Source organism: Pararge aegeria, chromosome 17, assembly GCF_905163445.1.
Source record: "Pararge aegeria chromosome 17, ilParAegt1.1, whole genome shotgun sequence".
In the NCBI taxonomy this organism is placed as follows: domain Eukaryota; kingdom Metazoa; phylum Arthropoda; class Insecta; order Lepidoptera; family Nymphalidae; genus Pararge; species Pararge aegeria.
In genome coordinates this window covers 5,155,995-5,169,694 of record NC_053196.1, presented here as the reverse complement: position 1 = coordinate 5,169,694, position 13,700 = coordinate 5,155,995, and the positions used below count along the sequence as shown (strand labels likewise).

At 35.1% G+C, this 13,700-nt stretch overlaps 1 protein-coding gene across 8 annotated transcripts in view; it reads left to right on the top strand.

Annotated features, from left to right (window-relative positions):
• Positions 1 to 13,700, top strand: part of LOC120630800 (NAD kinase-like) — a 57,810-nt gene that overhangs the window by 31,471 nt on the left and 12,639 nt on the right. For 7 of the 8 annotated variants that reach the window (XM_039900085.1, XM_039900087.1, XM_039900084.1 and 4 more), the window contains 2 exons: positions 9,571 to 9,654; positions 11,580 to 11,709. In XM_039900085.1, the coding sequence (XP_039756019.1) occupies positions 9,571 to 9,654; positions 11,580 to 11,709 (214 nt within the window). Of the gene's footprint in view, positions 1 to 6,444; positions 6,464 to 9,570; positions 9,655 to 11,579; positions 11,710 to 13,700 lie in introns of those variants that run through there. The other variant, XM_039900090.1, reaches the window with a different exon arrangement.

Genomic DNA, 13,700 nt, shown 5'->3' with positions numbered 1-13,700 from the left:
AGAAATATTGGTGGTACTTGAAGTACAATATGTAGAGGTGTCAATAGACTTAGTTACAATACTTGTAACAGTATCATTTAAGTTGTAAGCTAGTAAAGATGCCAAGTGATGCTTACTTTTCTTAGATAAAATTAAACTATCTCTAGACAATAGGGATGACATGGATTTATTGATGTCAAAATAAAAAACTGCGTCACTATGACGGCATGTCAGGTTATAAATTAATAAATTTAAATTGTAAATATGTTCATTCTGCTTTGAACTAAATGTGCCACAGTAAGGAAAGGCACACATAACGAATTTACATTGAGTTTTACTATGTAAAGCTAGTAATTTATCAATGCATCTTATAATTTGATGCTTTTTGACATTCAAACTGTCTCCTATTAAGAGAACAACATTTTTATTTACATCTAAATAGTCACTATTCAAACTATTAATAAGATAATCGAAACTAGCCCCCGGTGAACATCTATTAGTCACTGAGTGATCAAGGTAATGGTTCATAATAGGTCCAAAACCTTTACCTAACATGTCGGAAAATATAATTGTCTGTTTTTCAGGCATACTTTTTAATAAAGGTGAAGGGTCTGGTATAACAGTTGTGCACTGCTCCAGGCATGTTTCTAATTGGTTGGAAGATACTGTATCACATAATTTTAGGTTAGTCATAGGTATCTCATGAGTACAGTTACATTTATTTGCTAAAGACTCAAAGCGAGCCATGTTGTAGGTACCTAGGGCTAACAACTCATCAGCTGCCAGAATTTGTTCATCAATCTGCCTTTGTGATAGCTCATATTTAATGGTTAAAGTTTTAAGTGAGTCCTCCAATTGTTTAATTACATCATTGAGGCTTTGAATTTCACTTTCATAGTCTTCTCTACTTCTCTGAGAGGATAATGAAAGGGTGTTTAATTTATTTACTAAAACTGAGCGTTCCTTTCTTAATGCCAGGTTTTTTGTGCCAGCCCTTTGTTTTTTATTAAGGTTTGAGTTTTTTTAATTATTTTACTTATTTTAATGTATTTTTTATTTTGTTATGGCTATTTAAATAGGAACAGGAATGTTGCTGAGGCTTGGGGTTTTTAATACAAGGACTATCACAAGTCAGATCGATACACATTGGCATTGTTGAGGATGAAGCAACAAGTTCATCGTACAGATTATTTGTTGATAGTATTTCAGCACTGTGTAATTGTGACTGAAGGTCATTGATTGTTGAACATGCCCTACTTAATTCTCCCTCCAACATAGAAATTTTCCCTAGAGCTTCTTCATAGGTTGATATGCATTGTTCAAATGAGCTGACTGCCTTCTGGAGTTGGTCGCGCTCCTCTATGACCAGATTGTGTGCACTGTTCAACTCTGCTAGTTCACCTTTCAGTTGGGAGTTCTTGGCTATAATTGCTCTCAGTTCAACTTCACTGTCATCTTGTTCCCTCACCAAGTCAGCATTTACTTGTTTGAGTGACTTGAGTTCACGGAGGGCATTCTTTAGTTTCAATTGCTCTTCCAATGCAGCCGCTCTTCTGGTTAACATTGGAGGAGCCATTTTATAGAACTTGTCTCTGAAACACACCAAACAGTGTATGTAAGTGAAGGAAAATAGATGACCTACAGAAGAGAGAGACCAAAGGAATAAAAGTAGGATTCAAATTAGTATTAAACAGAGTAATATTAAAGATCTGATTAGAAATATAAAAACATACTAGTTTGGCATATCCAACAGTTACAAATACTATTTTTTGCGCTGACTATTGAAGTTATTTCTAAAATGTATTAATTACTAAAGTAGATTACTAGAACAGTGACCTATATCATAAGGTGTGCATGAGTAGATGCTGTAAATGTTGTCTGAGACAGTTTCAATAATTCTTTTTCTTCACTTCCACAATTCCGTCAAGTAAAGCAAGAATGATTTTGTCAGAGTGTATATAGGGACGTGTCTCGTGATCAACGAGAATGTACTGTGTAGGGAGTAATGTATTTAATATCTAGCGGGATATTATAACGTGATAACAGAGAACGATAAAGAAAATAAAAGCAATACTCCCCAGTAAAATCCTTTGAACGTAAATCATACGTCGTTACAGACGTTGGATTTTGAATTCTCGCCGAACGAACCTCCTGTCACATGGATAGTTCGCTTTTTGTGCTCGCTGAGTTGATTACACTTTTTATGACTATTTATCTAATGAACAAACACTTATTTACAAATAATTTACACAGTTTTACGAATATTAAGACTAAAATTAAAACTTAAATTATAAAACTTAAAATATCAACCGATAGACTTCCACTGCTGGACATAGATCTTTTGTAGAGAGTCCAAATTCCACGGTTTTGTGCCGCTTGAATCCAGCGTCTACCTGCGACGCTCCTAAGGTCGTCCGTCCTCCTCGTCGGGGGTCGACCAACGATGCGTTTACCAGTGCGGGGCTGCCATTCTAGCACCTTGGGACCCCAACGTCCATCCCGCCTCCGAACTATGTGCCCTGCCAATTGCCACTTCAGCTTCGCGACTCGTTGAGTTATGTCGGTAACTCTGGTTCTTCTACGGATCTTCACATTTCTGATTTCATCACGTAGAGATATATCGAGCATAGCTCTCTCCATCGCCCGCTGAGTAACTCTGAGCATGCTTATGAGGCCCATAGTTTGCGACCATGTTTCCGAGCCATAGGTCATCACTGGTTCGAAGCTATGATATGATATACATATATATATCATAAGAGATCTGTTTGATTTTACTAATCTTATGAATGGAATTATGCTCAAAACCGAAACCGGCGGCATTTATCAGTTGTGAAAATATACAATAATTATGCTAATATTACGAAATATTATATGAACAAAAAACATGGCGACATATACTTCGTTAGTTATATTAAGTTGCATATGAATACTTAGATATAAGATAAATTCCATTACACAAGTGTGTAGGTACTTATAACGAGCAGCGTAAAGTTGTTATTACATATTATATATGTGATAATATCCAGACAGATATTACTGCTCGTCAACGACTAGCTTATGCCCGCGTGGTCGTCTGCATTTGTATCAGTTTTTTAAAATTCCCGAAAACGTACGTTCCTTCATGATTCAGGAATATGAGCATTCTGCACTCCTTCTCTATAGTATAGTATAATATATAAGTCCGCGCAATTTTCGTAAAAAGGGTTCTAAGTTTTCGATTCACATATTTAATATACTATATTTATAGCTTCCTATTAGATCACACTATCTATTGCTTAAAATTTCACTAAAATTCGTTCTTCTCTATAGTATAATATATAAATCCGCGCAATTTTCGTAAAAAGGGTTCTAAGTTTTCGATTCACATATTTAATATACTAGATTTATAGCTTCCTATTAGATCACACTATCTATTGCTTAAAATTTCACTAAAATTCGTTACGATTTTGTTTTATACTATGTAAAGAAAGATTGAGGTATAGTGTTATGAAATAATGAATTTTTAAGTTTCAATACTCATTGACCGTCGGGCATAGTATTTACAACGATTAAATAACTTCGGTGAAAGTTCCGAACATAAATCTGAAAAAACTAAATGCTCACAAAGCCAATTTTGTACAGTCGATAGGTAAACATGTTTTGCCTCAGAAATGAGTTATTGCATAACATAAATCGTAAACATAGGTACTTTTGCAGGTGAAAGCAACTGCAAGTATCGCAAGGAAAATATCCAAAAACGGTGTTCTGAAGGTGCATAGAGACAGGAGACAAAGCGAGTTGACCTACTCTATATATTCAAAGAATTCAATCATTCATTCATTGATCATTCTTAATTATGCCATCCAAACGTAGGTATAACGGTCTGTGAATGAATACTCAATACGTACTATGCCAACAGGTCGGTTATCAAATTTCAACTGAATACGATCAGTCTTGTATGGTCCAATGATTATGTCGGATCAATGATTCCGACAGGGTCAAGACTTTGCGTCTGTTTACTAGAATTTGTAAATTCGAAAGGTGTCAAGGTGTTGACATTCGTCCAAATTCGGGGCCGGTAAAGATGCTTCTGCAAAGAACAAACCTTGATACATATTATAGATTTATTAATGTACTAGATATGCCCTGTGGCTTCGCCCACGCAATTTACGGTACGCAGCTTACCGCTACATAGTCTAATTAACTCTTTTGATTATCTATAATAAATAAATTATATAAAAGTAAGCCAAGATAAAATAATGCTATTCATATTATAATACATCCTTAACTTGTATGCATAGCAAAAAAACTACACTTTATAAAAAACGTAATTCAGTAAGTACCGACAAAGTTTAGAATCTACAATTCGTACAAAAACCATAAATCCGTTTATTCTTGGTCTGGTCGTTAAGCATGAATTCACTTTTTGCTTATTCGTATGTAAGTTCGAGGGGTTAATGCAAAACATAGCCACGGCTGCCGACTAATTTGGTTATTATACAGTGGGATTCAAAATTGCTTGTTCACTATGCTTGTATATCGATCATCAGACATCAACGAAGCGTGTATGATGAACAAGGTGTTTGAATATAGAACCTGTCCTGCCTACACTGTCGGCCAATTGTGGTTTATTTTATTTTTTTTACTGTTAAAAGTGCTGTTAACGGATTTATGCTATGATTGATATCTACTACTAGTAGTAATTTATGCAATTCTTATTTATTTCCTCCGAGTGTAGATAAAAACACTAAAATAAAAAATGTAAGAAATTATATCAGTAATTAAATAATTAAATTAATGGCGAACGGACTGATAGAGCTAAGATTTTAGGGCCCATTCGGGTACGGAACCCTAAAATTCCTCCTGAATATTACTGCGTTTTACAAATACATAACACGGTTATTTTGAATTTTTTTTTTTACTTTGAGCTTCAGACAACTCATATGTTAATAGCTCGCGTGATTAAGATGTATACCGTCATGATTATACTATGAAATCACAGTTAAGATGAAAACATTATCATCGTTCGCGAAGCTCTAAACTAGGTTACAGCATAAACTTGTCTGAACATGAACTAGTAGTCGATCTTTCATTTCTATTTAATTGGACATTTATTTATACTTTGTAAGGATTTCTCTATCTAGTGCACCTATAAGGGGTTGATAATGACGACGTTGATAGTAATAATTGAAAGCCGCCGCCATCTTCGAAACGAGAAAAAGCCGCAAACAATAGTCTATAAATTTATAACGACTATCGCTGTAAAGTTTAGTTGAAATATTAATACATTATTATCCTATTCACGAATTAGAAATAAAAATAAAATATCAGTAATAAAATACCAGTAATAAAATACTTAGTGATTATTTTGCATCGTCATCGTGACTTAACGTAATCAGAGGAAATAACTACTACCTCGAGTCTGCGTTTCCGCCAAGAATGTGCGAGATAGTTAAGTTAGTTGTTAATAATAGATATTGCACAGGCGACGATAGCCTAATGGTTAGGAATTCGACCTCACTACGGGAGGCAGTTTCGACGGTGAAGGAAAACTTCGTGAAGGAACTACTATTTTGCAATTGGCTGGCGTGGTGGACTGCGGCCTAAACCCTTCTGATTCTGACAGGACACCGTGCCCTGTAGTAAGTCGCTAATGGTTTTACGATGGTGCTGATCTAAAAAATATTCTCGCATCGAGTGGTCTAGTTAAAATTTTGAACTACACAATGGATTTCACACGATTGATGATATTCTCAATAAAAAGGCTGCTTGGAAGGTGGCTGCTCTTTTTCTCTCAAAGGATTGAAAAAATACTGATTTATCCTTTACTGTAAAATATTTGTATCAACTGCTTAATCTGGAGATCAATGAGTGGCGACCAAGATTAGTTTAAGTATAGTTCAAAATCGGTGAGTGAAAAGTGAAACAGGATAGCGCGGTGTTTGGACGGGAACTTAAAAATAGACTTCGTCTAACAACTTTGTTATTTTTACTAATTATAGTATGTATATAATAATAATACCCCACCAATCGGTTTCCCTTGGTTTTCCTAATCCTAAGGTTGCCTGGAAGAGATCGCTACTAAGCGATAAGGCCGCCTTTTGTATCCCACTTTTTAGGTTTCCTCTTGTTGTGTCCATAGTTTTTTTTTCTTTTTGTGGTGTACAAGTAAAATGTTTAAATAAATAAATAAGTTTGTTTACAAGCTTTTGCAAAAAGACCATGTCATGAGAATTGTGCCTATAGGTTAGGTATAGGTTCTGAAATTACACCGAAAATCGATAGTAATATATTAAGTCGCTGGCTAAAATACTATAAGTATGCTTATCAAACTTTGAGCTCCTTTGAGCTGAAAATGAAACAAAATTTTAATAGAACAACAGCCTGTATTGTAAATGTATTCAGTGTCAAAGCGTAGCATATGGTAATACACCAATCGTTGGAATCAGCGACCATTGGTTCCTGACATGGTTTTATGCCAGACGTGTGGGTGATGTGCGTTCAGGTATGATTTGTATTTTTCTAATACCTAGTTCATATTATAAAGCGCAAGTAACTTTGTTTAAACAATATTAAACATAAGAAACAAAACATGTACATACGCGAAATTTAATCCAGTCTAACTTTACGAAAGTAAAGTGTTGACAAGTTATTGTGCCTAAACAGAGATCAGTTTGTTTGTTCGCTAATTATTATCGGCTGTATTGATTTGATTAAGCTGAATCGCGAATAAAACCTATATATCGACGATGTCACTTTATCCAACAATTTTAATTTTTTTTTTTAAAACTACAAAGTCAATAATTCTGTTAAATATCAATTTAAGTTTGCTAATAATCATGAAGTTGGGCAGACGGGTTGGTGATCGCAGTAGATAGTACCTTTCCGTTTTCCTTTTTAGTTTTCCTAATCCTAAGGTTGCCTGGCAGAGATCGCTACTTAGCGATAAGGCCGCCTTTGGGTAGGGTACCAAAGGCGGCCTTATCGCTTAATATTTATACATCCTTTAAGTGTTTGTCTTTTTTTTTTTTCTTTTCTGAATGATGTACAAATAAGGAATATAAATAAATAAATAGTAGTATTAGCACAGAGGACGGTGCTGGCCGTACTAAGTTATATTCCCTTAGTCGCCTCGCACGACATCAGCGGCAAGAGGTGGGATGGTAACAACTAGGTATATTCTGATCTGTCTGTGGTTACAGATGACGGCCTGTGACCTAAGACAGTGCTATAAGTGTTATAACTATCCCTATCCCTACTTCCCTGCCCTACTAATATTATAAATGTCAATGTTTGTTACGCTTTCACGCAAAAACTACTAAACCGATCCTCATGAAACTTTGTACACATATTCTTGGAAGTGTTAGAAGTAATATAGGATACTTTTTATCCCGACATTAAACTCGGTTCCTTTGGGAGAGGGGATGAAAGTGTTTGACGATTTTACACCAAGACTCCGACAAATTATGTGCAGATCTGATGAATGTAGTTGGAGATAGAGGACAGAACTCCTCAGAGGACAGCAGCAAACCCCTCATTTAAGGCTCAAAAACATAATCAAACGCAGACGAAGTCGCGGGCAACAGCTCGTAACTATATATATGTGGAAACAATTTGCTATCAGTAGGACTTGTATGTTATTTAAAACCAAAACAGATCCTACCGCGCTGTGTTCACTTTTTCGTGATGTCATTCATATGTAGAACTATACAATCATTTTGTAGTAGTAGAGCTCTTTGTGCCACAGCTGTTCCGAGGAAGTAATACCACCATGCTTATTTCTGCCGCTAAACAGTATAATTGCAATGCTGTGGGTCCGCTCTGCAGGGCGTGGTTGTCGGTGTCATTACCGGCACATGAGCCTTCACATCTACGCCTCAGGGGTTGATGGACAAAGGGGTACACTTTGCAGGTGCCCCTTTCATGCCTGTGTTAAAAAGGCCCTTAGGGTAGAGATAAAGAGAGATACAGAGCTAGACTCTCACATCAAAGTTGTCAGGAAAATAAGACTTAATAAAAAGGGCGTGGTTTTCCTACATCTTCTATCCCTATCCCTATCCCTACTTATAATATTATAAATGTCAATGTAAGCTTTTATTTACTATGGTGATATTCTATTGTTGGGTTTACATGGGTGTAGATAATGATCTTCACCCGCTCGAGAAGAGAACAGAAGAGAATGAATACGGAGAGAAATAAATGATGTAATATAATATGAGACTTAAATTAAAAATTGATTGATGTTTAAATAAAATAAAGCAAAATCTAGCCCGGCGAAGCGGGCTGGGTACGCTAGTAGGAAATAAATTAAAGACGGTGATTACGAAATAATCATTATAGTACCGAAATAAGTATACTTTCTTATAATCTCTGACTATATTCTAACACCTGGTGGGTTATCTGCTTTTTCCATTAATAATAACCCATAAAAAAAAGTTTTAAAAAAACTGGCATACCTACTAGATATATAATAGAGTAAATATACATAGTTTAAAGAATTTGTTAAAACACATTTATTAGAGCGAGGTTACTATACAATTGATGAATTTTTTAATGACAAGGTTGCTAGGAAGCGTCTGGCTCCGCTTTCAGCTCTCACAAGATAGAAAAATGAATGTTAAAATACAAAATGTAAATTGTTGATGTTGGAAAAGAGCAACTGCTGAGTTTCTTGCCGGCTTCTTCTCGGTAGAATCTGCCTTCCGAACCGGTGGTAGAATCACTACAAACAGACAGACTTGACGTTTCAAAAGTGCTTATATTAGGCCTACTTGAAATAAATGAATTTTGAATTTGAAAAATATACGTTTTTGTTGTTGATTCACTGCCGTACATAATTGTATTTTTTCATGTTCCGGATGTTATCGTGAATTTGTTCTAAATTATAACGCTATCAAACACTCCATATACATGTATTCGGCATGTTTATTACCTTAAAGACATTAAAGACCCACTTTCTTAACATTATTGTCATGAAATTATCATTGTTCTTGGATCATTAAGTGCGTTATTTAAATTAGGTTTTCCCATTTACCTTAATTTGTTAGTTAGTATTATCAATAACATTCGTTATTGAAGTTCATTTAAAATGGCAGTTTATCTCTAATACCTAAGGCAGAAAGACCGTAGGCAGTTAATTTAACTTGAATCACAAGCACAAAACTGGAAATATGCGCTGGTATGAACAACAAAAATTAAAGCACCTAACATATTGCTTACGCAAATAACTGGAAAAGCATGCGTTGCATCCACGATATATCTAACCCGAGGCTAAGTTTGCCACTGACGTCACTCGTATCACCATATGAGATATTGATTGATTGGCAGAAAAAAGTATCAATGCGACGGGAATTCCCCGGAAACAGCAGTTAAAGACTAAGAAGCTTAGGGAATGTGCTCGACCGTAAAATAGAAAGAACTTCCTCTGAGTGGTGCTGTGGTCGGAGGACCAAGATCCGACGATTCGTGTTTGGAAGTAACGTATATTGCACCCATACATGACAATTCCTATAGAGCATTGTGGGGCTGTGCGTTATTCCTGCCTGTGGCGCCATCTAGTTTAGTAATGTGGAGACTAGTCCAAATCATCAAATATGGTTTTCATTGTTACAGGAGAACAAGATCTCTGAACGCACCGTCTCCAATACAACAGTTTGGACCATGCGGCAGAATAATGAAAAACTCTGCAATGGTTATGTAAGTATATATTTTTATGTCATTCTCCCTGTAATTTCCGGTGATCCTAATTATTTTAAAATGAAAGAAAAAAAATAAACTCTGAAACTGATTTTAATAATTCTTGCAAAGCTATTTTATCGAGAAGTAATTTTATTTCAGTGATAATAAGATTATTACTGAAATGATAGTATTGACAAAGTGTGCTAGAATAAACGTATTTACTACTTAGCGCGTACGCAAAACACTGGCTATTACATCTCATCAGATAGAAACTCAGTAACAAAAAGTAACAATCTGAAAAAAGTTTCTATGAACGAATGCTGTGGACCAATCAAAGTTATTTATAAGTACATTTCATAATTTCAATTTCGAACGTCTAAATCCGTCTGTTGGTATTCAACCTAGCCACCATGAATTCGGTGATGGAATTAAGAATACTGAGAAAAATATGAAAAATAACTCTCCGATAAGACTCTCCTATTTGAAACGTGCAACATCGTGACGTTAAAAGTTAACTACGGTCTACGGAAAAACCTTCCAAGTCTAACTAAGTATGTAATTTAACTCGTTTAAGCCTTAATACACTCTCAAGTCTAAAATCCTTATTTGTTGTCTTTATTATCTAAGTATATGTATTATAATATATAAAGTATTTATAAATGAAAAAACCGACTTCAACCTACGCCCAGGAAATAAATAGCAAACAAAAATTGTTACTTTGGGTTACATTATTGTTAAATTTTTAATAACAGCTCGACCGATTTAAAATTAATATGGGACCACCTGGAAAGTATGCCCTTTAAAACAGGAAAATTATTTTTCAAATCGGTTCAGGTCATGTCATCGCATAATCAGGTAACATACGTAATAAAAAAAGATTCCAAAGAATTTTGAACCTCCTCCTTTTTAAAGTCGGTTAAAAAAAGAAATAGAACTTACCATACCTTACATATTTTTTATGCTATTTAATTTGATAGTTTTAACAGACAATTACTAAAACCTCCGTGCGCTTAAGTTTATCTTAATACGTTTCCTCCCTAAGGAAACGCAAAAAAAAATAATGAAAATTATAAATCTTAAAATTCAGTGGTGGTGAGAATGTATATTGGGTTAGCGTTTTACTTTTCAAAATAACACGATTGTATGACTAAGGTCTGTCACTCGTGTCTTTATGTAAGAGAAACCCGTTAAAAAGTAAACTTCAATATCTTCAACACAATGGCCAATTCTCGCATTATTATCGCTTGTTATAGTATTTATGTTAACAAATGTTACGCCATAAAGTGTAATAGTATTTCCTTGAATGGAATCAGTGTTTAAATAAGCATTATTTATTACGTTCCAGTGTCCGGTTCTGTTAATGTTCATTATTATAATAAAATTATTTACTAAAAACTCAATAGGCATAGATAATTTATTTTACATTTTGATGCAAAAAAACTAAATGTACCTACTCTGTATTTCTTTAAGATACGTATGTGCCTTAAGAAACTTTAATTATTCCTAAATCGGGAAAACCCAAGTTAAACAAAATGTTCATTTAAAAATGCAGGAGCTACCAACATTTTATAAATTTGTAACATATTATATTGTAAAGTGTGCCATCTAGCCCCAAAGTAAGCGTAGCTTGTGTTATGGGTACTAATCTGCCTGACGAATATTTTTATGAATTATATACATAAATACTTAGAAAATACATATAAACACCCAGACACTGAAAAACATTCATATGCTCATCACACAAACATTTTCCAGTAGTGGGAATCGAACCCACGGCCTTGGGCTCAGAAAGCAGGGTCGCTGCAATCTGCGCCAATACACACTGTGCCAATGCTACATGCAATGTATGCATCAAAAGTGCCATCTATGTGCCCATTTGAATAAAGAAATATTTGACTTTGACTTGACTCTGAACTAAAATAATATAAGTTATACTTTTATAGGCAGATCCAGGACCCGGCGTCGCAGCGGCTCACGTGGTACAAGCCACCGCTGACGGTGTTGGTCATCAAGAAGGTGCACGACGCAACAATACTAGTGCCATTCGTCCAGCTCGTACATTGGCTTGTTCACGTAAGATATCCCAACTAAGTACTTAGCCTTAGCAATACAATTAGTAGTAGCAGTAGACCTATAATTTTATTATTTTTAATAGTGTTTTTACCTAAACTTGGAGAAATTATCAATTTTATAAATTTAATTTTTTTTCGGAACCGACAGTATTTGAATCTGCGACACTCAGGCAATCGTGGCCTGAGCGTTTTCTCCAATTAAGTTACGGCTCTCCTACCGTCGATGCCGAAATTAGTATATGCCTTTTACATCAGTCTTATAGCGACTGTAGCGTCATCTAGTAGGAAACGTTGCAGATTCGATCTACTTTTTCAAAGGTCCATATTAAAATGAGACACGTTTAAAACAAATTTTATATGCATTTTAAATTTATATAAAAGCAGTAGACCTATCAATGATGATGGCCATAAACATTGCAGTTTTTTTTTTTAAAACAGACATATGAAATAAATGTTCTACAAATTAAAAAGTAAATCCCTACTTAAAATTATAAATGTCAATGTAAGTTTGTTTGTTACGCTTTCACGCAAAAACTACTTAACCGATCCTCATGAAACTTTGTAAACATATTCTTGGAAGTGTTAGATGTAATATAGGATACTTTTTATCCCGACATTGAGCTCGGTTGTTTTGGGAGAGGGGATGAAAGTGTTTGACGATTTTACACCATAACTCCGACAAATTATAACCGATTTAAATAATTATTTTTGTACTATAGAAGTTATAATATGTGTTTAATTTTGCCCAAACTTTGTGAATATCTGATGAATGTGGTTGGAGATAGAGGACAGAACTCCTCAGCGGACAGCAGCAAACCCCTCATTTAAGGCTTAGCGATACTGAATACTTTAAACTTTTTTAGAACTACAACTAAATTGAATGCCACATCAAAATACAAAATCAAACGCAGACGAAGTCGCGGGCAACAGCTAGTAATGTATAAATCAAGTTTGAATAGGTACTATGTGCTATATGCGAAAAATATGCTACTACTACTAACTTTGATAGAAATGATGTACCCCGATATACTGAATTCATTTGCGCAGAGGCGTGCACTTCATATGTGCACAAAAGCACTGTCTAACCAAATGATTTTACATAACTCGTATTGGAAGGGAATTTTTCCATGTACCTGCTTTATGCATACCCTGGTCGAAGACCCTCTGCACGCCACTGCAACTTCGTAACCCTTTCGAGTGTACAAGCGCGATGTTACAGTTGTGCGATTGCGTAAACAATGCATATTTATTCGATAGCAGTAATCGCGGTTGATTTGCTATCATTTTTTGTAGAGTTCCATTGTCTGTCTCTCAAACTTTTCATCTGATCTATTGGACCATTTCAAAATAAACCCCTTACGAACAAAAAATAGAATTATACATATCGCATCTCTAAATTACTAATTATTTAAAATGTATACATAAAATGTGTACATAAAAACATAAAAAAAAACATCCGGAAAACGAGGATCCCATAATTTATACTCGGTACTCTTATACTTTTCAGGTAAGTGATGATGCAGTCTAAGATGGCAGCGGGCTAACTTGTTAAGGAGTAGGGCAGTTATATTAAACTCCTACCCCTTATCGGTTGAAACGCGACATCGTACGAGAACGCTAAATCGCTTAGTTGCACGTCTTTGTCGGTAGGGTGGTAACTGGTCACAGCTGATGCCTCCCACCAGACAAAAATACTTCGAATAGATAAAAGTTTCATTTGTTTCTTTGTTACCTAATGTTCGACTACGTACCTACCTAATATGAAGATTTTGGAATAGGTTGATTATATTATTATTATCTTCGACCGTAAATGATTTAATGATGACACGGTTAAACTCATTCGCCAAGGGCCCGTACTTGAATATAAGTCATGAGCTACAAGCAAGTGTGTGTAATTTGAAACTTCTTGCGGTCGCAGCGAATGAGGTAATTGTCAATGACATATTTACTACCTACTATAGCGAATGTCAGATATTTCGTCCGCGTAAATTT